General features: G+C 40.1%; 1 protein-coding gene across 7 annotated transcripts in view; it reads left to right on the plus strand.

Annotated features, from left to right (window-relative positions):
• ESR1 (estrogen receptor 1) overlaps positions 1 to 23,577 on the plus strand; it is a 336,920-nt gene that overhangs the window by 253,695 nt on the left and 59,648 nt on the right. For all 7 annotated transcript variants that reach the window (XM_032485184.1, XM_032485181.1, XM_032485180.1 and 4 more), the window contains one exon: positions 14,808 to 14,946. In XM_032485184.1, the coding sequence (XP_032341075.1) occupies positions 14,808 to 14,946 (139 nt within the window). The remainder of the gene's footprint in view (positions 1 to 14,807; positions 14,947 to 23,577) is intronic.

Below are 23,577 nucleotides of genomic sequence, written 5' to 3' on the forward strand. Positions count from 1 at the left end.
CCAATCAGTGATTTCCTGGAATGAGTCCATTCTCTTCTAGGACCATCACTAGTCTTGTCATCATGAGACAGAACAAAAGTATATGTCATTTTTAGTGATGGCATTATATGTCCTTGTAGCCAAGAAAAGCTGTCTACTCCTCTGCCTCACTAAATGTTCAAAACCCTTGCCTCTGACTTGGTGGAATAACCGTTGGTTTGTGTGTGGTCGTGAGGGGAAGGTGTGGGGGAGGTTTTGTTTTGTTTAGTGATCCTAAGGTTTTCTACTTTGCAGTCTGAAATACTTACAACAAGAGACTTTACAGTCTTGAAGACAGGTTACATTTTCATTACAAGATGGAAGCCAGGTTTGTGCTGATAAGCACAATTTCTCGAAATCAAAAGAGCCATCTGCATACCCATCTCCGCTTCTGGCTTAACTCCTCTTCTGGATTGGGAGCTGATGTGAGATGCTGACCATGACACTAAGAGATGTTGAAAGTGGGACGAGGTTGAGCCGCTTGTGCCCCGGAGGGCTTCCTAACTGCTCCATAGGCGGTAGCAAGAGAAAGGAAAAACAGAAATCCTGTCCTTCGGGAATATAGGTTGAAAGACTGACTAATCCAAAATTAGTCGGTGTGGATAGTCTCTTTAATTTTGATCCATAAGACTAAAGACAACTTCTCTATAGGAAGAAAAAAAAATGACGTTCAAAATGTTTTTTGGTTCCAATGACTCAACACGGACAAAGCAATTTTCAGTTTCATTTTTCTCAAGTTTCATTCTGAGCTGATACCTTGTTTACCAGCTTTGTGAGAAAAAACTGTCTCATCAGCTCTGCACAGTCCCCCGTGGGGAGGCCAGTGGACAGCTCCAACATGGCGCCCTCAGCAGAGTCAGCTTCTCCCCAAAGAGGAAGTTGGCACAAGGTCTGCTGGGAGGCACCAGGTGACATCATTGCATAGGCAGGGGCTGCATGTGCCCCTGAAGTGCACCTTCCAGAAGTCCTTGGGGAGGGGAAACACAGTTGCAGCCAGCTGCTGGAGGCTGGGACTCTCAGGGCCCCCTCAGGGCCCCCTTTGGATTAAAGAGAAAGAACATAGGTGATCTTTTCATGCTCATCTCCTAATGTGAGAAAGTGGGGAGTGTTGCATCACCCCAGCCAGCAATGATTTAAAAACCTATATATTTTATGGCATTGTATGAATTCTTATTATTGAAAGTATTTTGATTAGAAAGTCACATATGTGGCCAGACGGGTTTTTTCCTTGCAAAATTAGTAAATAACAGATGTTTATTTTTCCCTTTCTGGACATCTGTTTAACGACTTTGGACATAATGAGTACAAAGAAAGGAAAGCATATGCCAGCCCCGTGCTGTATTTCTCTCTCTTTTTTAAGTTATCAAGTAATTGTTTACAGTATGGGGAAAAAATGGTTATCATTTTGATGTACTGGCATTCTTCATGATGTCTTGGTCTCTTTCTTCTCTGCATATCCCTTCCAACTGATACCACCAACCCCATGATTTCAGTTCTCACCTATTTCCTGATAAAACCCAAATCTGTGATTTCAGGCTGCACCCCCCTTGCTTCTGAGCTTCAGATCCTGATTTCAGAAATCCATTAGACTTTTCTACGTGGTTGTGTGCAGGAAGCTTAGACTAGACATGTTCCACCTGGTGCTCACTGCCATCCTGTGTGCACCTCCTCTTCCTTCCGTCTGCCCGTGAGTGGCCTGTGGTATCATCCAGACCCCTGAGACCTCCTTGACTCCTTCTCCCCTTCTTTTCATCTCATTAATTGCTAAATTCCGTTAATTCGTCTTCCTTACTATCTCACCAGTGGGTCCGTTTCTCTTCCTTCTTGTAGTTGAACAAAGTCTCAACTGGTCACCCTAGTTAATACCCATCTCTTTAAAGTCCTTCAGTGGCTCCTCTTTGCCTCACGGGTGACGCCTAAGCTCCCTGACACCCCCTGGCCCCTGCTTCCTTCTCCAGCCCTGTCTCTGACCACACCTCCTTCTGCTTTCCGTGTTCCCGCACAACTGGCATAGGGGCGCTTTCAGGAACATGCCATCCTCTCTGGTCCCTCGGTAGCTTTGCCTTCTTTTCCATCAAGTGTGTCATCAAGACTCAAATCAGAAATAAGGAAGTCTTGCCACCCTGGGTTAGGTCCTGGTCCTGTGTGCTCCCAGTGAGCCCTGGACGGCCCTCCAGCGTGGTCTCAGATTCTAGTTCACCATCTTTTTTAAAAATCAGACTGTCTTTTCTCTTATCTTTGATGTCTGAGACCGAGACATACTAAAATTTTTTGTCCCTAACATCAGCGTGGTGCCAGACACATGGTAGGTGTTCGGAATAGTGATGGAATTAATTTTTCTGTAACTAATTTACCCTTTCAGTTACTCCAAAGAGTACGGTGTTTATGAGTTGGTTAAATTTTTTTCATCATAGGAAAAAAAAAGAATCGGGTATTTAAGTTTCACTTCTTACTCCTTAAAAAGTTGAGTCTACATATAGATTTTATTGAATTTTTAAGACTTAAGCAACACTATACTCAAAAGGACAATTTTCCAGTTAAAGGGAAAGATACATTAATATTTTAATCTATGATCATATGTAGACTTATTTTTAGAGAATGGAGGGTCTAACAGCTGAATTTTGCAAATATTCTATTTGCCTGTTTAGCTCTCTCTCACACTCTCTTCCTCTCTCTTGCTTTCTTCCTATTCCCACAGCAAGGATTTCAACCCCCCGCTGTGCTTCCCTAACACCCTACCTCTCACCTCCTTATCCCTCCCAACAGAGGAACCCCCCTCCTTCCCTGAGAAACTGGATCCCTTCTTACAGGAAGTCCTTCAAATTGCTGCAGCCACTACCAGAAGAGAATTCATTTACACTCATCATCTCATTCATCTACTTACCTTTCCCCCACTATTCATTTGACAAATGTTTATTAAGAGCCTCTTCTCAGCCGGGCACTGTGTGACATCCTGCAGGTACAATGTTCTACAGACACAGTCCCCGTGCTTCGATCTGTTTCCAACCTGGGAAGTGATGCCAATAAGCAAATAGGCACTAATGCAGATAAGAGATGCTGTAGGAATAAGAACTTGATCTTGATGCTATGAGTATTGAAGTCATTGGAAAAGTATACTGGGAAGAGGGAAAAGCAACTGTGGTAGCCTAGGGAATAACCTTTCCTCTAGCCTCAGAGATTAAGGTGCCCCCGCTCCTCAGATATTTTCCTGTATTTTGGCACTCAACACATGTCACTATGATCATATTCATTTTCTTTGCTGCCCCTATGGACTGTGAACTTTTTGAGAATGAGAACATTGTCCTTTCTCCGTACCCACAGTACCTGACCCCATGCCAGGTTAATATACATTGGAGATGCTCCGTAAATGTTTGGGGAATATTGAGCATAACCATATAAGATGTAAAGTGTTTACAGCTTCTTTTTGTTATGAGTTGAATTGCATTCCCCTAAAACATATGTTGAAGTCCTCACCCCCAGGACCCATGAATGTGACCTAACTTGGAAGTAGACTTTGCAGATGTAATCAAGTTAAGATGAGGTCGTAGCTGATTAGTATGGACCCTAATCTGACGTGACTGGTGTCTTTATAAAAAGAGAAGAGACACAGAGACACACAGGGAGGATGCCATGTGATGATGGAGGCAGAGATTGGAATGATGTACCTACAAGCCAAGGAACGCTAAGGATTACCAGCAATACGACGTGCTGAGAGAAAGGCATGGAGCAAATTCTACCCTAGAGTCGTCAGAGAGAGTGTGGCCCTGCTGACACTTTGATTTCAGACTTTCAGCTTCCAGAACTATTCTCTTTTCTGTTTTGAGCCTCCCAATTTGTGGTACTTTGTTATAGCAGACCTACAAAACTAATACAGTTGCTCTTCATTTTTATCAGGAAATACTTTTGTAGTTCCTATTACTAACTTTAGGGAGTCAACATTATTGGTGGGACCCAATACCCAGCCATGGGTCATGCTGAGTTACCAAAAAAAAAAATGGAATAGTTCGTGGGGTGGTAATAGCTCAGCGGAGAGCACCTGCTTAGCCTGCATGAGGTCCTGGGTTCAATCCCCAGTACCTCTATTTAAAAAAATGGAACAGTTCTTGCCTTGAAGATAACTGGCATTTAGAGAATCTCTCTTTCAGCTTCCCCTAGCTACCCACTTTATTTTTAGAGTGGTTATTTAATAGCCTGGCAAGATCTGCTGTGCTTATAAAAGGATCCACCATGGATGAAAGGAAAATAGTATCTGACTTCTCATCTCCTTACGGCCTCTCTCAACGTGTATACGAGGCCAGTGTTCCCTCGCGTCAGATCTGGGGTGGAAGAGGCTGAAATAGTTCTTTCTCCTTCCTTTAGTTGCTTCTCTCTGGGGCTGAATGTGGGAAGTGGGGAGCTGTGGGAGGACTGGAAGGGAGGGAGCAGCCTTTTCTAAATCAGTCCCCCGTGTGCTTGCGAGACCTTCAGTCCTCCACTGACCCCGGACTCGTGGCCATGCCCCTTCCTGTATGGGCCCTGTATCTTGTCCTCTGAATTCTCAGCAGAAGTGTTGATGTGGTTTGCTACTCAGCCTTACTCTTACCTCTTGATGATTTCGGTTTGCAAAGCTCTTTATTTTAACATTCCGAATTTAACTAAAACAAAAGGAGAATAAGCCTCTTTTTTTGTTCCTGATTCTTTCTAGACCTGGACGTCCCTGGATCATTGGCAACAACAGGTGTCCCTCCCAGCTTTTAAATTGTGTGTGTGAGGAGACACTCCTTGAAACTATAAGATCGTCATCAATTTTGGTTTCATTGAGGGACTTGAGCCAGGTGGAGGTGGGAGGAAATGATCATTTTTCATTTGTCTGGGGGACTTGCCCTAAAAAGGAGATTGTCTGCTTCGCTCTCAGTCTTTGTGTTGATGACATTTGTAGTGTTTACCGGGAGCATGCAGTTATCCGGAAAGCTCAGACTGATGACAATAGTATTTGAAATGCTTCTGTAGGTCTACTCCGAGGTAGACAAGAAAAAATGTCTGTTCCAAGGTACAAGTGCTTGTTGACTTTTAAACGCAGCCAGCCCGTGCTCTTAATATTAGGGAATTCAGAATCGCTCCACAGTGATGGCCTTCCTGTCCATTTGACGAGAATGTCAAAGGACAGTCTTAAGCACTTTACTTTATAGTTTATTAATTTTTTTCCCTTCTTTAGTTTGCCATCTACTCTCAGAAACTGGAAAATAATTTCTTCTACTTTTTTCCCCTTTCTCATTTAAGCTGAAATTGATTTCTTTCTGAGCTGGTAAGGGGAAAAAAAAATTAAGCTGGAGTTAATACAGTTGCCTTTGCTGAATAAAAATCAAAAAGCAGTTTACTTTCAAGCTGTGCTGTATCAGAGTAAAGAGCTGTTCTGTCCCCCCAAGGAGGATTTTGACATGAGAGAGTGCAAAATTCTGTAATATCATTATAGAATAATGGTAGCCAATACAGGAATTAATAGAATTGTTTATTTGCTGGATGGGGGTGGGGGATGGGATTTGTGTGTGTGTTTGGAAAATTGGGAAGCTAGGAGACACTCTTGAATCCATCAGCTTCTCCAGAACTCTTCTCAAATGCTTATTGTCATGACAACCGTCTCTTCATAAACCAAGGCTCCGAGTGTAATACAGATGGGATTGGTAACAAGGTAGAGTTGCCATCTGCTTTGTTTTCTCTGAGGGACATTTTTTTTTTGATCCCCAAATATGATCCTCGTATCTGAAAGTCTTGACTTATTTTTCCTTCTGGAGTCAGAGTTGTGGGATTAATTCTTTTCTCCTGACAAACTACCTCCTTATCTGTCGTCCCATCCCTTACCTGTTGTTAAAGAAAAAAAAAAAAAAAAAAAACAGGATAATTACGTGTGTGCGTGAAAACAGATATACGTGTTTTAATGATTTCTTCCTTTATCTACTTTGCAAAGTCTGCTATGAGGTGCCTGGTAATTCAACAGTACAGTCAAAAGTGAGGTCAGAAAAAGTAGAAGTCAGGCAATAATTTTCCCAGGAAACAGGGAAAATTGTTACTGCTTTTGAACATTATATTAATATCTGCTTCCTGTTGGTAGGGCTTCACGCAGTCCTGAGTAAGTTTCATTGTTCTTATTTTCCAACAAAAAAAGGAGCCCATCAATTCTTTAGGAGAAGAAAACTTTTTCTTATTACTAAATTTGGAGAGAAATTTGCCACGTAAATGAGCTTACATGAGGGGGAGAGGGGGTGGGCAGTCCAATACCTTCATCCACCCCTTTCCCCAGAGATGCAATGACACTTTCTCATAAACTGAGAACATAATTTTTTAGAGAAAGAGAGTCAGCGTTTCACAGGTTCACACATGCTGTAATCAGGATTGAGTTACAGCCAACCTTTTGAAAAATAAGAAAATACATGTCTAGCCTTTTAAAGGTGTGTGCTAAACTAAGTCACTAAATAAAGATTAAGGTAAATATTTTTATGAAGTTCATATTTAAAGTCAGGAATAATTTCCTCCCTTGTATTATAATTACTTTACATATGCTACAAAATGCATATTCTAACCTTTAAGTCTTGGGGTGCTTTTACAATATAGCTCCATTTTCGTTTTCTAATCAGAGAAGTTCTACAATTAACCTCCCTATCAGAGGTAATTTATTTCTATACACTCTTTTTTTGGTTCTATCCCTTAATGTGTAAACATAGTCAAATATTAGTGGATGAATCAAATATAACCACAACAGATCACACACACAGATGCATATCCAGAGACACATAGGATGACAAGACAATAAATGTGGGCTGATGTCCAAAGCAAGGAAAAACTAGCAAATTTTTGAAGCAGAGTCTGAATACACTTCTGTGATTAAGTCTAATAATTTTTCGAAGAAATGTTATAAGAAGTGCGGTTCATCGAGTGTAGCTCTTGGAAGGGGTTTAAAACCAAGGAACAGTTGAGCAAACTTGAAATCAGTTTGGTCTTTGGATATCTCTTCTTGGTGAGTAGCCTACTCAGTGTACCTAAGATTTTTTTCGGAGGAAAGACAATCTTCTGCATTTAGTTTATACCTCATGTGTGCATTGTAAGAGGGATATCCAGGAAGTATCTCAGGTCCTTCCAAGCAAGCTCTCTGTTGGCTCTCTTTCATTTAGATAAAAACGGGAAAGAAGTAAAATAATCAAACAACACTGTTGGTTTTTATTTTAGATGTACCATAGAAACACCACTTTTGAACCTGTATATGTAAAAATAATTCTCAGATAAGGTGTGTTAAGCCCTGCTGAGTTGTTCTGAAGAAATTGGTAATGATGTCATAGTGGCTTCACTATGTAGTGTCAGATACAACATGGCCCCCTTGTCAGGTTGCAGAGTCAAGATTGGAAAGTTTGTGAGTTTATGTAAATCACATGGCTTTCATCGTCTGTAATTCTTTCAACATATAGTCATCTTAATAAGGGGTGTTTGAAGTATGCACCATTAATTTTAAAAGGCAAGACCTTTGTTTACCTTAAAACCTCTAGACTGAATTAATTTGGCTGTCAACTCTGCTACATGTGACATATTTTTAAAATATCAAATTTGTCACATTCAGTTCTTCACTTTCCACTGGTTTTTGTTGCTTGGCATTGCCTTGAGAACACCACTTTTATTCCCCAAGGCATGTAGTCACCACAGGACATGATTCATTCTCTCTGCAAGTAAGCACCAGCAAAGACAGTGTGGAGGTCTTCTGAGTTCAGTAGAGAACCATCGGTCACACATTTATATCGGAGATGTGAAGACAACTGCATTCTGGATTTGCTAAACGTCTTGAAATACTTTGAGTGTAATAAAACCCCAAACGTGCCTTTTTTCATTTTTTCGCATATGTATTTTAGGAGAAATATAATCCACATGCTTTTGTTCCCTCCACTTTTAAATCATAAAAATGTTGTTTTGTAAGAGCCATTTGATGTCCATGAAGTCTTTTATCCTTTTTATTAGGTTATTTTTTATATATAAACAAAAAGAAAAACTAAACAGAAAACACAGCACGACTTCATGACTTAGGCAAACACCAAGTGCCCAATTTAAGTTTGGAGTCCTAGATCTAAAATACTTTGAAACAGAACATTTCTCTTGGTGCTTTGGAAAAGTTGTGTTCCTTCTATTGGACAGATATTCCAGCCTGTTGGGATGGAGTAGGGAAGAGAACAAATGTTCATTGAGTTGTGACTCTGGTACTCTGGGACATCTGCTAGCTTCTTAATTTTTGCAATAACCCTAAGTAATTATTTTACAGATGGGAAGAGCTTTCAGAGACCTTAACTAACTGGCCATGGGCCACAGAAGAATTTCAAGCCAGGTCTACTTGACTTTTCAGCTCATACTCTTTTAATTACTTCTGTCCTCCTCATTCCATTGTGGGGGTGAGATGGGGAATGAACCTTCCAAAAAGTCCCATGTTGGGAAGTGACTTGAAAATACCTAATAATCGGACCTGAGGATGAGGGATATTGTAGCCTCAGGAAAGCATCCACTTGCTATTGGCAAGGTGGATATTTAGCATGGTGCTGGCATAAGCACTTTGGGTAGGTGGTACTGTGCCAGAGAGGGTCTGTGCGCACTTCCCTTTATTAGAGCAGAAGAAAACCAGCGCACACACAGCGATGGTGGTGTGGGGCAGGCTCAGTGAGAGGTCCGCAGTTCTTACGCTATGTGTGATTCGGGATGTCTAAGCAAATGATAACTCCATTACCATTTATTTTATTTTCTAACAGTGGTACATATTTGGTAAGAGTGGTGCATGATGTTATTTATTTAAATGGGTTAAACACATAGAAAAGAATTTTTCAATGCTTGCATGTTATTGGAGACATCTTAAAGTGTCATGGAATGGGCAGCCCAGTTCTAATGGCTCTCTCTATCATGATTCTGCATCTAAAAGAGACTCCAAAACTTTTATCTGGAGGTGGGAAGATCATATTCACCTATGCCATGGGTTACATGGTTCAAAGTACAAGATTAAACTTATTGTCTTCTGGAGAAAAAAAAAAAAAAAACTACAAAATGGAAGACATGACAAGTGCTTAGCATTTGAACTGGGATGTAGGTTCTTCTGACATTCTTTCTTCTATAGGCTTCCTCTGAGAAATCCCAGGTTTTATTCAGCTTGTAGTTGTCTTGTGATACAATGTCATGTTCCATTACATTCTTTTCCTTTTTTTTTTTTTTTTTACCTTATTTTACTTTGGCATCAAGGAGGAAAAAGGTGACTTGTTTAAATCTTCTCTCATTGACTTAAGGCAATACAGAAAGAATGAAACAGGCAATTTTATAACTGACATTTTGGAGAACATTGGGGTCATCATATGACTGAGAACATAATTAATTTTTTGAAGGTCAGGAAACTAATATTTTTTCCAGTAGATTTATTAAGGGAACCAACCACCTGGCTTCTGGATTTAAGACAACACTCCCCAGGGAAAAGTTGCTTTTATCTTTCTCAGGGATTCTGCTTTGCTTTGCGTCTCTGTAAACTGCATCCCATGGAAATAAGAAGTGTACTTACTGTAGCACTCATACTTTTTTTTTTTTCTCTGGTTTATCTTTTGCTTCACAGCTGTGCAGAACTTAACAAGCATTCACATTCTACTTCATTTTGCCTCCGGCTCTCGGCACCCTTTGCTGAGAGTTGCCACACCCTGAGTGCCAAGGCAAATTAAATAATTTGTATGGTAGGCTCAGAGTGGGGAAGAGGGTTTAGGATTTCATGAGGCCCAAGGGAGAGGGGGAGACCTGCCATGAGCTCCTTTCACAGTCAAAAAGCAGTTAAAAATCTTGGAGGAAAAATAGTCACTTTTAATGAAGAAAGAAGGCAGGGATATCTTTACTTGGTGATGAGGCTGGAAATAACGAGCTGTTTAACTGTACAGAGAGTTGTTCAGAAGGTGGCCTCTTTCGGCTTCATCAGCTCCCTGACCACACAGCAGTGGGGGAGGGGACTTAAGTCATTTCTATCTGTTTCCACTATATCCTATCTCTGGACACTCTATTCACTAGACCTGTGAGTACAGACCAGAGAAAAAGACCCATGTTTGCTTTCTTTTAAGATTTTATTTTATAAAATGAGATTTCCTTGCGTCTGATTTCACTTGGTCTCAATAAACTATTATTACTACTTTTAAGGTAGGCCTTCTGTCCCGTGGGTGTGAATTCCACAGCCCCACAGACCTCATGCCACTGTCACCAAGATGAGAGTCCCCAAGTGATGGGAGGTGAGTCACTTCTCACCGTGTCACCGGTCAGAATATCTGTCACTGGTGCATCCATTCACGTCCCACAGATGCTGCTGGCTCCTGTACTGGCAACACTTTCAAGTGTTCAGAAGGCATTGTTGAATGCCTCTGAGTTATTATAGTAAATTCAGCTGAAGCTGCATATTAGAGTAGTCTTCCCATTTATATGGAAAACAAACCAAAAGATTGAAACTTGATGTCTGTAGGAGTTGGCCCAGTATAATTTCATTTAAGATGTATCACCTTGTTTTTCTCTGTTGGCTATGAATTGAGACTATTAAAGGGCATTTATTCTACACCAGAAGAGCATTTAACTCCTGTGTGGTTAAAACAATACTGAGCTCAGTATACTGGAAGGAAGGAGACCCGCCATCCAATAGCTTCCTCCGGTAGCTCTTACGTTCATTGAGAAGGTTAATGGGCAGTCTTTGCACACGCCCTGCAACCCCGCTCCCCGGAACTTGCCGAGGACACTTTGCAAGAGACTCAGTAACCCTTGTCTGTGGGCAATATGCACAGCTGGGAAAGATAATTAAATAGACTGTTTCTTTTCGAGAGATCTACATGATTTCACCAGAAGGACCTAGCAATTCTGCTGGACTCAGACTGAAAACTATTACTAACAGACATACTTCAGACAGATTTTGTAATCACCAGACTTGTGTGGTACAAATGGTTATGGTGAGCTTCTGAGGCTCCCAAAAGACCACTAAAACTGTCAAACTTAAGAAGCACTGGAGTTCTGAAGTGAAGTATTAAAAATTTCATTCAGTTTCACATGTAAGGTTGCGACCAGAAAGTGCTTCTTCCGTTTTTCAAAACTGCTCGGTTACATGGTTGCTGTTCTCTCGCAAAAGACCCCCTAAATCTCATCCTGTGACATTTTGTTTCAAGCTTTGTGGAGGGTATTGAATGATATGGTGTAGCTTTCATCAAGGGCGACATGATCACATGATTACATCCCCCCACCCCACATCAAACAAGGAATGTCATGAGAAGAGAGAAGACACCTCACTCTTGAATGTTAACATTTCTAAAAGTCAGTGTGATTTATCAGGTAAGTTTATATCGCTATTATGCAACTTTACCCAAAAGATTGGGGTGAAATCTTAGGGAATTAAAACTTCCCGTGAGCTTTCCTTTAGAATACTGCTCACTGGAGTTGGTTGCTCCCATTAGATTTTGGCTACTGAGAGAGACAAGGTTTTTTGTTGTTGTTTTTTTGTTTGTTTGTTTGTTTTTGCTGTCTCAGACAGTGCTTCTTCCTGAACAAACCCAGTCCATTTCGACCCAACACACTCTCTACGTAAATAGTTGCTGTGTGTAGGGAAACTAGTTCCTTTTTCTCCCCAGGAGTCATGAAACCCAGTCACTGTTTTTTCATCCTTTAGTGTTTTCTCCTTAACATAGTCTAGCAGGATTTACAGATATATGCATAATTAACATGAGTATAGTGATAGTGTAAGATAATGATCTGTTAGAGGCACATGAAAAGATGCTCAGTATCATTAGTCATTAGGGAAATGCAAACTAAAATCACAGCTCCAGTGTGATACCTCTGTATGTCTACAGAATGTCTAAAATGAAAAAGACTGACCATACCAAGTATTGCCTGGGGATGTGGAGCAACCAGGGCTCTCATCTATTGCTGGTGGGGATGTAAAATAGAACAATCACTTCTGAAAACTGTTCAGTAGTTTCTTAAAAAGTTAAACATATGCCTACCATACACTTACCATATAGTCCAGCCATAATACGCTTAAATATTTACCCAGGAGAAATGAAAGCACATGTCCATACAAAAAAAATGTACACAGATTGCCCATGGCAGTTGTATTTGTGATAACCCAAAGAAAACAAATGCGATGTCCAACAGAAGGATAAGCAAGTTGTGTTTATTTATGGGCTCTATCCATCCAACGGAATACCACTCAGCAAGGGAAAGAATCAACTATTCATACATGCAACAACATAGATGTCCCAAAATAATTATGCTGAGTTAAAGAAGTCAGACAAAAAGGTGAGAGTGTCTTGGGAATTAAATTAATGTAGTAACAGTGGAAATATAGAAAGGAGAAAAAGGATTTTATCGTTACTTCAAAGATGGAATTGACGAGGCTTGCTTATGGGATGGTGGCTAGAGGGGCGTACACCCTGAGGTCTTTCTCAACTTAGGCTTTTCTGACGGCTCGTCAGCTGTTGGTGGTGGGGATTACTTGGAAGATGGTGCTTAAGTATTTAGGAAATGGGGAGCTAATTGTTTGAACCAATTCTTTGAACAAGACCTCCAGGAAGAAACATTCAATAGGGAAACCATAAGTACTACTGCTTAAGGAAAATAAACTTAGGTTTTGGCTTTTTAGTAAATACAAGTATAGATAGCTAATAAAAGTGCGATATCAGTGAGAGAAAACAAAGAAGAAGACAAAGAAAAATGGGATTCCTAGATCCAGTCTCATGGATAAGAGGGAACGAAGGGTTGAGGGCAGAGAAAGGGTAAGGAAATGGGATGGGATGCCTCAGGGCAGAAGGACAGGGAGCTGATTTGGAAAGCAAGAAACTTTATGGACATCTTGTTTATGCAATGTCCCTGTCACCCTGGTGTATCTTAATTTGTGGGTTTGGGTTTATTTAGTCAGTTCATCCAAAGTCTATAATGAATTGCAGCTCATAAGGAGTGGTGTCAATTGTGGTCAAGGGCACAGGTTCTGGAGATTATGTTCCCACCTCTGACCTTACCAAATACATCAGCTCTCTGATCACCTGTTTCCTTATCTGGAAAATGACATCCCTGTCAGTTTCTATCTCTGAGAATTATTGTAGTGATAAATACTTAAACAAATTTGTATGGAAAGTACTTAGTATTACTTCTAACCCATAGTAAGGGCTCAATAAATTGATCTTCCTCTTCTTTCCCTTCTTCTCCTTCTCATCTTCCTCCTCCTCCTTCTTATCACTACTCTTGCGCATCCACCATATTGTCAGTGATGATTGGAAAAAGCTTTTCTCTCCAATAAACAAAAAATAAAAAACACTTTCGTGTTTGTTACCAGAAGTGATCATAATGCCACCTTTATTCATCCGACTCATTTTCCCCCAAGTAATTTATTTACGTATACTATTTTATTAGTCTTTCTTTTACATGATATGGAAAAAGGGGGCGTAGCTTAGTGATGAAGCAAAGAGGTAGACATTTAGTGACTTTGGTCTTGCCCGTGCTCCAATTCCTATTTGTTTTAAGGCAGGTAAGTTACATTTCTTGCACCTAAATATCTTCAACGGAAGCAGAAATGAAATATAATAATCACATAAGGCTATTAAAAGTGTCAAAGTAAAAAGCATATGAGTTTTAACACTATTTAAGTATAAAGCTTTATGGAAAGCTAAGTGGGTTGCATAAGTTAGTATATTTCTGTAGATGTGACACTAAGGCATTAAGATGTTTAAGTTGATTAAAGTTCATTGATATAGTAGGTTTAAAAAATAGTTACTTGAATGCAGATGGCCAACAGACACATGCATAGATGCTCAACATTACTAATCAGGGAAATGCAAATCAAAACCACAATGAGATATCATCTCACACCTGTCAGAATGGCCATCATGAAAAAGAACACAAATAACAAATGTTGGCGAGGATGTGGAGAAAAGGGAACCCTTGTACACTGTTGGTAGGAATATAAGTTGGTGCAGCCACTGTGGAAAACAGTGTGGAGGTTTCTCAAAAAACTAAAAATAGGACTACAATATGACCCAGCATTTCAGATATATACCACTCTTGGGTATATATCTGAAAAAAAAACAAAAACACGAATTCAAAAAGATACAAGCACCCCAATGTTCACAGCAGCATTGTTTATAATTGCCAAGATGTAGAAATAACCTAAGTGTCCATCAACAGATGAAGGGATAAAGAAGATGTGGTATAAATATATATATATAAAATTTTGTGGTGTATATTATACACTGGTATACTACTCAGCCATAAAAAAGGATGGAATTTTGCCATTTGCAGCAATACGGATGGACTTGGAAGGCACTATGCTAAGTGAAGTAATAGGTCAGACACAGAAAGACTAATACTGTATGATATCACTTACATGTGGTATGTAAAAAAATACAACAAACTAGTGAATATAACAAAAAAGAAACCAGACTCACAGATACAGAGAACAAACTAGTGGCTACCAATGGGGAGAGGGACAGCGGGAGGGGCGATATAGAGATGAGGGAGTGGGAGGTAAAAACTGTTGGGTGAAAGAGAGACTCAAGGATATATTGTACAACATGGGGAATATATCCAATATTTTGTAATGATTTTAAGTGGAAAGTAACCTTTACAATTGTATAAAAAATTTTAAAAATTAGTTACTTGACTTTCCTATAAAGTGTACTTCTATTTCATGTTATTCCATCTAATGGAAAATAGAGCATCCCAGTTCAAATCTCCGGTTGCATTCATTTCACCAGCAATGACTTTTCATTTTAAGTCAGAAGTGTATTTTTGTCTCGTTTCAGGCTTTGTGGATTTGACCCTCCACGATCAGGTCCACCTGCTGGAATGTGCCTGGCTAGAGATCCTCATGATTGGTCTTGTCTGGCGCTCCATGGAGCACCCAGGGAAGCTCCTGTTTGCTCCTAACTTGCTCCTAGACAGGTGAGTGACCTGGCTGTAGCCTGGGGGAAGAACATCCTTGATAATAACCAGTTTAATCCTGAAGCTCTTTTATCCAATACTTCATGAAGCTTCTGAGAACTTTGTCAGATATGTTTACAAGTGGGTGAATTCGGGTGATGTAAGGTAGTCGAGTTCACAGAAAGGGAAGGATAACTTTGTTAGACATCTTCCCAGATTAGCTCTATTATTTCTAAAATAAGTATATGTGTGTATTTGTAAAATTATGAACTGTCATTTTCTAACTCCACCTTCATCTTGTATTGTATGAAGAAAGGATGAGTAACTCCCCTTTAATTAAAATCTTTTTTTTGGCTCATGTACCTCCAAGCCACAATAGCCTTTTCATTTCCTTTTCCAATTTTCCCATCAGTAAATGAGGAAATTTGACCAGAGTTCTGAAGGCCACTTCAAGTTTTAATGAATTCATAAAAGTTACTTGCTTATTTAGAAGATGAAGATTTCAGTTTTCAAATGCTACTACCGTGTTTAATGGATTCCATTTAGATTGACTTGGAATGTGAGTCCTGCCGTTCTTTCTTATTCAGTCATTGCATAGAGTGACAGAAGTCAGACATTATTCAAGAGCAGTTAGCACTGCCAGAGTCCCTGTCCAGCACCGGCTGCTGTGCTGAGTGCTTTACATAGATGGTCTTATTTCATCATCACAGCACCGCTGGGAAGCTTATCACTCATGTTTTATCAGAAAGGAAGCTACGTTTCAGAGACATTCTGCTCCGAGGAGAAGCCCTGAGCTAGCTAATGGTGGAGACAGGAATGGTGGAATTCACAATCTGGCCGGCCGTGGCACATCATACTGCCCCCTGCCCTGTGCACACAACCTTCACACTTCCCTTATCAGGGATGCCTTCTTTGGTTTGTTGCTGTGGCCTTTTGTTTCCAGGTATGACTTCTTTGTGGACTACATAACCATTTGAATGGGAAAGGTCCATCTTCTCATTGTTCCTTGTAAGATTTTTGGCCTCTGCTCATCAGTCCAAGGCTGCCAGGTTGCCCATGATGCGTCTTTGTGTGATCCTTCCTTTCGGATTGCCTCCCTACCTCCCCATCTCCTGTCTCGCTCCGGCTTTCTTCCCTAGACCTGCTGAGCCCCCTGGAAAAGAGTTCTGGCAACATTTATTTATTTAAATACTGGAGAATTGTACAAGTACTGGTTCCTGTTTGGTCATTTTGTGTTACCATAGCTTTGAAAAACAGTGATGATACGGTTCAAGAAGCAGACTTTCTTTCCATGGAATGTATTCCCCTATAAGTGCCCTGTGAAATTATTGAGTATGGTGCCTGATCTTGTTCCGTAGAACGGCCCTCACCCAGCATTCTGTCCGCCTTTTAGAGGATGTTTCTACAGTGCTCCCTCCCTTCGCCTTCCTTCTTTTCCTTTCCCTCCCCTCCCCTTGTTCTTCTTGTCTTGTCATTTCTTCCCTCCCACCTCTTTTCTCCTGTTTTCCTTTGCTTTCCTCTTTCCTTCTGTTTTTTTCCCCTGCCTCCTCCTCTTCCTCCCGTTCCTCCTCCTCTTCCTCTTCCTCCTCCTCCTTCTTCTGCTTTTAAGAATGTTCTTGTTACAATCATGTGACTCTGGGACCAAGTTGTAACACATTTGCAGATGAAAATCTTAGACCACATACAGTGTTTCCCACTGCAGCCTAGAATGTGTCTTCAGTGTTTAGGATTTGGGGATGTTCATGGCTGAACTGATTTTCCATGATTTACCACCTCATCCTTGTCTATCTTCTTGTGTACACACTTCCTGAGAACTGTCATCCTATCATTGCATTCCAAATATGAAAGGGTTTGTGACATCACCTCACCCCCATGAACTCATTTTGCCAATGAGGTAATATTACTCAGGATTTTATCAGCCACCTGCTTGCCTTTCTCTTCTATATGCTCTAACGGTGGTTAATTTTCTTCCATGTCTCTCGCTGCATTGTGAGTGACTAAAAGTTCTCATCTCTGTTCATTCCTGCTTCTTAAAATTCCACATGTGAAGTGCCTACTCCCTCTAGACCAGGATTTCTCAGCTTCTGCACTGCTGACATTTTTGGTTGGATTACTCTTTCTTGTGGGGCATTGTCCTGTGCATTTTAGGATGTTTAGCAGCATCCCTGGACTTTACTGACTGGATGCTCTCATAATAGCTCCCCTTCCCCCGAGATGACAAACCTAAATGTCTGCAGACATTTCTAAATGCCCCCTGTGTGTGATGGGAGGGTAGGCACAAAATTGTGCCTGGTTGAGAACCACTACTCCAGATTTTCCTATTTCAATGTCCTGTCAGCTGTTAAGACTCACAGTATCCCTCGCTGAGTACATTATCCTCCTTATCAAGTTTGTTCCTTTTCTTTTTTTTTCTCTCCATTAGTGGTATCAACATTCACCTAGACACTCAAGCAGTCAGACAAGTGCAGATTGACCATGGATTGCACTTCCTCCCTCACCAGATTGTGCAGTTAGCCATCAAGTCCTGCCCTGCTTCTGAAATGCACACCTCCCCTCTGCCCTAACACAGGTGCTTGTCAGCCCTCCCCAGAGCACTGCCTCTCCACCACTAGCCCTCCTTCTCGGCCACCAGCCCTCTTTCCTTCACTCTATTTTTTCCAAGGCACAGTTGTGATGCTGGTGCCTCCTGACTCAGCTCTCCCCATTCCTTAGAAGGTGCTGTCTAGACTTCTTAACTGGAGAATCATGAATTCCTGCTGCAAGTGTCACAGACACAAACACCTGCAGAGCTGGTCAGATGATGGAATGAGGAAGGCCAGTGGCTTCCTCCCCAGAAGGGAGTTCTGGGGATTAAGTGATCCCCGACAGGCTCTTGTCCAGGCTGAAAACACCTGGACCCTGAATTCAGCCTGAGAGCCATGAACTTAACCTTACCACACTTCAGTGTTTTCTTCCACTGCCTCTAAAAGGCCCTGTATCTTTAGGACTCCTTGTCAGAATCTTGGGACCTTCTTTTAGGGCTTTTTGGGCTCATTTCAGATGTCACTCTTCCATAAAGCCTTCCTTCAAACTCTCCTCTTCAAGCAGAAAGTAGCCTTTCCTTTGTCTAAGTTCTCACTGGATTTGGTTTCTGCTTCTCTTAATCTCCTGCCATCTGTAAGTCACGATTGTGTGTCTTATCTTCTCTTCTAGCTCTTAAACTTCTCTTGGACAGGAACCGGATCTTGCTCATCCTTTTGTTACCTCCAGCGAATGAGGTCTTCCGTGATCCGTGATAAGCGTTTGTTAATTGCACTGGCCAAGGTCACCCGCGTGGCTCACGGCAGACTCCGGGGAAGCCACATCTTCTGAGAGTCATTTCGGCTGTTCTTGTCATCAGACTCACTCACTCCTTGTTCAGGGCCACTCATCAGTTCCTCGCTGAGACCCTTATAGACTTTGAAGAAATTAGGATCCATCCGTTTTGGAAGGATTTTTAAAATTACTAAATGCGTTTGGCTTACGCTTACACTTCTGCTTATATTCCACAAACTTGTTAAATTCCGAACAAGGGCAAACAAAGGATCTCATTTTTTCCCATCACTAGACCCACTACCGAGTAAAAGCCTCAAGATCTGAATATATTTAAGGACACTTACATACCTGTTAACGGTTAGAAACGTATAGAAATAAATATAAAGTATACAAATAATATTAAATACTTTGTCAAAGATGACCCACAGTATAAATTTTCCATACTGTTCTAATTATTAACATGCACCTAAATATTATAAACTTTCCGTACTATTAAATTGCTCTCTTGGTATTAGAAGATAACTGCTTTTGATGACATTGATATATGCATAACAGTGAAAAAAAAAACATTGTGGCCAGCAACCCATTTGAAATTTTATACATCTGGAAGATGGCTTTTGAGCGATAGTTGAGAACACTGTTTATGTTTTTTGCCTTGCAGGCTCCCAGCCTCTTTGGTAACATTCAGCTCTCTGATTAGCGTAAGTCACCGTCATCTCCCTGTTGCTCTTTGTCATCAGATTGTACATTATAAACATTTTTTTGGTAACAGAATGTAGAGATCCATAGGTTTCGAAGCAAAGTGTTTGACTGAGAGCCGGTAGGCAGATGAGTGTTGACTTCATCATTTTTATTTTATCCCAGACTTGGTGATACTGCCTTTAAAAGGTCAGCCTCCCTAGGCTGTTTACATCTGTCTAGACATAGGGACACAGGAAAGTCAAGAGTCCCAAGGGTCCTGTCACCCATGGATTACCAGTGTTGCCGAGTGGAGATGGTTTATCCGCCATAGATTATAATGAGTCCTATTTTCTCAAACCTTCTTGGCAAATCCAGTCATTTGTGCTTTCCAAGGCTATCAGGAGGCTAGAATTTACACCAGTCTTCCCTTGTAATTACTCAAATGTTAGTATTGGCAAGTGAGGCTTAGTGATTACAGGAATTATAAAAAAAGAAAAAACAAAACTGCTGGGTTGCCATCCCCCAGTTGTGAGCAGAGGACACATTTTCTATCTTGTGTCCATTTAAAAAGAGTTATTGCTTGATTTGCTCCCTGATGACAGCCCATGATATCTTGATTCTGGAAGTTAATAACTTTCCTGGTAGTCATATGCTCGAAGGCTAATTTTATCCTTGCCCTGCTTAGCCTACCCACAATTTCCAGTTCTTCCCCGTGTCCTGCAGCAGTGAGTTCCAAGCACTTAATGCAGTCATCTCTTCCTGTGAAAAGCAAGAAATAAAGCTTATTATAAGGTATTAATAGAGAAGCCAGTAATTTCTCGTGTGTGTGTGTGTGTGTGTGTGTGTGTGTGTATTTTACAAGAGGAAAGTTAAAGATAATAAGAACGCCTGTGAAAGTAATCAGGAAATGGAGAAAACTCATTTTCCATTCTAGCACCTAATCCTTTGGTGTGTTTTGGCACCAGAAAACACAAAATATGTCCTCTGTGTCAACTAGGAATGCACCTCTTCGTTTAGTCCTGCTTGAGTGCTCACCCTGGAAAAATAGAGACCGAAAACAGAAGCAGACGTGTTCAATATATGTCATTCCCTGTGGGATCTCTCTGTTTTTGCAGGAGTAAAGTTTACTATCGCTGGAAGGCAGATGGGATGATAGAGGAAACAATGTAAATTGCCTGTTCAGTAAGACTATCCAGTTTCCAAAGGACTGTCTAATTCTGTTTTGCTGGCGCCATCCGTGCTAACAAATTCTGAGAAATATTTGCGGATTTCTCAGTGAAGCCAAAGCACTCTCTTTCGACTCCTATTCACTCTCAGGGGAAAAAAAAAAAAAACTATTTATCCATTTGAAAAGCAAAGCTTAATTTGACAAGCAGAATATTCCCTGTGCCAGGCATCTGGCCAGAGGGTTGTTGATCTAGCTCTTTCCATCACTCCTGCATCAGGAAGCTCTGCCTGTAGGAAACAGTATTGGACAACAGAAAGTTCTTTTACTTGCAGGCATGAAGTAGGAATAAGTTCTCTTCCTTACGAGAAAAACAGGTTGCTGCCCTGGAGAGAACATTTTGCTTCTTCTACTAAATAGCTGACTATTTTCATAAGATAAATTCACTTTAGATCAAAAAAAAAAAAAAAAAAAAAAGAATCCCTCTCTAGAAGCAAGAACATTCTCATTTTAAGTTATTTATTGTAAATGTTTCGGGAAAAAAAAATCTGCAAATAAAAACATGCGAATAAAACAATGCTTCCAACATTGCTTTTACTGGCCCCTTTTTATTGGCCTTTTTTTTTTTTAAATCTCTGTGTAAAACTTGATGTAAATTCTTTGCAGATTTTTTTCACTTGAACGAGTGAAAAAATAAAGTTCTGAAGTAAGTTGGTGAATTCAGAATGTAATTTATTTAAAGCTTTCTTGGGTGTAAAGAGAAGGACCTCCCTTTATATTCCCTTTTCAGATTTCTCCCCTCTGAAAAATATGTGCTGTGCAGACGGGGGAATAGCGTAGTACCGGGGGCAGCAAGTGGTCGGGGGAATGAGCGGTCAGCCCGTCAGCAAGGTCAGTTCTGGGCAGAAGACTCCGTTACTTCAGTAGCTTTGCTGGATTCCCTCACGACTTTCCAGGAGTGCTTTGGTACGCACGTCTATTTGACCCATTCAAATCTCAAGCACTTTGTTCATAACCTCTTTTTGCTCTACCTTGTAGAATTGGATGCAGAAAGAGAAGAAAGGAAGCCAACATTTATTTAACTTCTTTCATCTGTACAGTAGCGTGTGACGTTATCTTCTATACTACGTCTTATTCATTATATGTGAATACAGGTAGCAAAGAGTTTTACTAGTGTATATTCTGGCTCTGGATCCGTTGGTTCTTTCCAGTCCTGAGTCCTTAATTACTTGGCCACAGATGCCAACTGATCAATTCTTAAAAGTCTTTGGTTTAGTGTGCTGACAAATCCTGGGAAATATAAACTGCAGAGGAAAAAAAAAATTGAGGCCAAAAGAAGGGAGAAATTAGCCAAGCTGCCAGTATTACTGCTACCTCTGATTGAAAAGAATCAAAATATCTATTGGACTGAAAACTAATTGCATGTTACTCCTTAAATGGGTCATTTAGGTGATATGTGAATTATATCTCAAGAAAATATTAAACACACACATATACTAGAAATTTCAGAAAAAGTCAATTTGATCAACAAGACCTTCAATCGTGAAAGCGCGTGTAGGGGTTCTACTGGAAAAATGTAAAAAAACAAAAATTCAAACCAAGATTTCTGCTTAAAAACAAAAGCAGTTAAGAAGCACTATGTTATAAAGCTTGTTAAGCCACAAGTCTTTAACTCCTCAAGAAGAATAAGCCTCTAAGCAGTAAGGATCTACTTAATATAAAACCATTCTAGAGAAGAAAAGCGTAATTCCAACCAAAGAAGTAATCCCGTGTGGGAGGTTAATTTGGCTTTTCTTACGTTTTCACATACCACATTATTTTTGTATTTGCCATGTATTATTGACACTTAAACGCTGATTTTTAAAAAGCTAATTGATTTAAAATACTATCAACGTAATGTTTTCAACAGTTTAATTCTAAAATATCCTGATATTTGTCACACATGCTACGTAGAGATAATCAAATAATCTCTCTCATATCTGCTTTAATCGTGGCTGCCTTTCCCTAGTCGGCTTTGAAAAGGCCCTCATTTGTTTTAATGAGTACCTTTAAAATCCAGTGATGGAGATGGCTAACTTCAAGTCTGTTAGTTAGGATTCAGTTTCAGTCAACTCAATAGACACTTATTGAGTACCACCATGTTTCTAAGGTTCTGCCTGATACTGGAGGATATTAAAATAAATGTGTGAGAGGCAGGCAGCGAACTCACTGTCTAGTGGTAGGGTAGCATCGGTATACAGATGAATGAACGCAGAAGCAAGACATTATAAGCAAGCCTCCACCACACCCCGCATCCTCCATGTCTAGTTTATCTTCCTCCATCACTTTCTTTTTCAAAATTGAGATATAATTGACATATAACATATATTAGTTTCAGGTATACAATGCATGATTTGATATATGTATATACTGTAAAATGATCACCACAGTAAGTCCATCACCACAAATACAGTTTTTTTTTTTCTTATGGTGAGAACTTTTAAGGTCTACTCTTTTATCAACTTTCAAATACACAAATCAACTTTATTAACTACAGTCACCAGGTTGTATGTTACCATCCTCAGGACTTATAACTGAAAGTTTGTACCTTTTGACAATCTTCATCCATTTTGCCCACCTCCCACCTCTGACAACCACCAGTTTGTTCTCTGTATCTATGAGCTTGGTGTTTGTGTGTGTGTGTGTGTGTGTGTGTGTGTGTGTGTGTTTGTGTGTGTTTTAAGATTCCACATATATGTGATATCACACAGCATGTCTCTCACTGTCTGACTTACTTCACTTAGCATAATGCCCTCAGGGTCCATCCATGTTATCACAAATGGCAGGATTTCATTCTTTTTATGGCAAAATAATATTCCATTACATGCACACGTGCGCATGCGCGCACACACACACAGTTTTTCTTTATCCATTCATCCATTGGTGAATACTTAGGTTACCTCCATGTCTTGGCTGTTGTAAATGATGCTGCAGTGAACATGGGGGTGCAGATAACTTTTTGAATTAGTGTCTTCATTTTCTTTGGATAAATACCCAGAAGGGGAATTTCTGGATAATTTGGTAGTTCTGTTTTAAAATTTTTGAGGAACTTCTATCCTGTGTTCTGTAGTGGCTGTGCCAATTTACATTCTCAACAACAGTGCACAAAAGGATTCCCTTTTCTCCACATCTTCACTAACACTTGTTATTTCTTCTCTTTTTGATAATTGCCATTCTAACAGGTGTGAGGTATTATCTCCTGGTTTTGATTTGCATTTTACTGATGATTAGTGATGTTTGAGCATGTTTCTATATATCTGTTGGCTGTCAGTATGTCTTCTTTGGGAAAATGTCTATTTAGATCCTCTATTTTTTAATCAGATTTTTTTTTTTTTTTTGCTATTGAGTTGTATGAGTTCTTCATACATTTTGGATATTAACTCCCAACCAAATACATGATTTGGAAATATTTTCTCCCATTTGGTAGGTTGCTTTTTCATTTTGTTGATGGTTTTCTTTGCTATATAAAAGCT

The sequence above is a fragment of the Camelus ferus genome, chromosome 8 (genome assembly GCF_009834535.1).
Source record: "Camelus ferus isolate YT-003-E chromosome 8, BCGSAC_Cfer_1.0, whole genome shotgun sequence".
NCBI classification, from domain to species: domain Eukaryota; kingdom Metazoa; phylum Chordata; class Mammalia; order Artiodactyla; family Camelidae; genus Camelus; species Camelus ferus.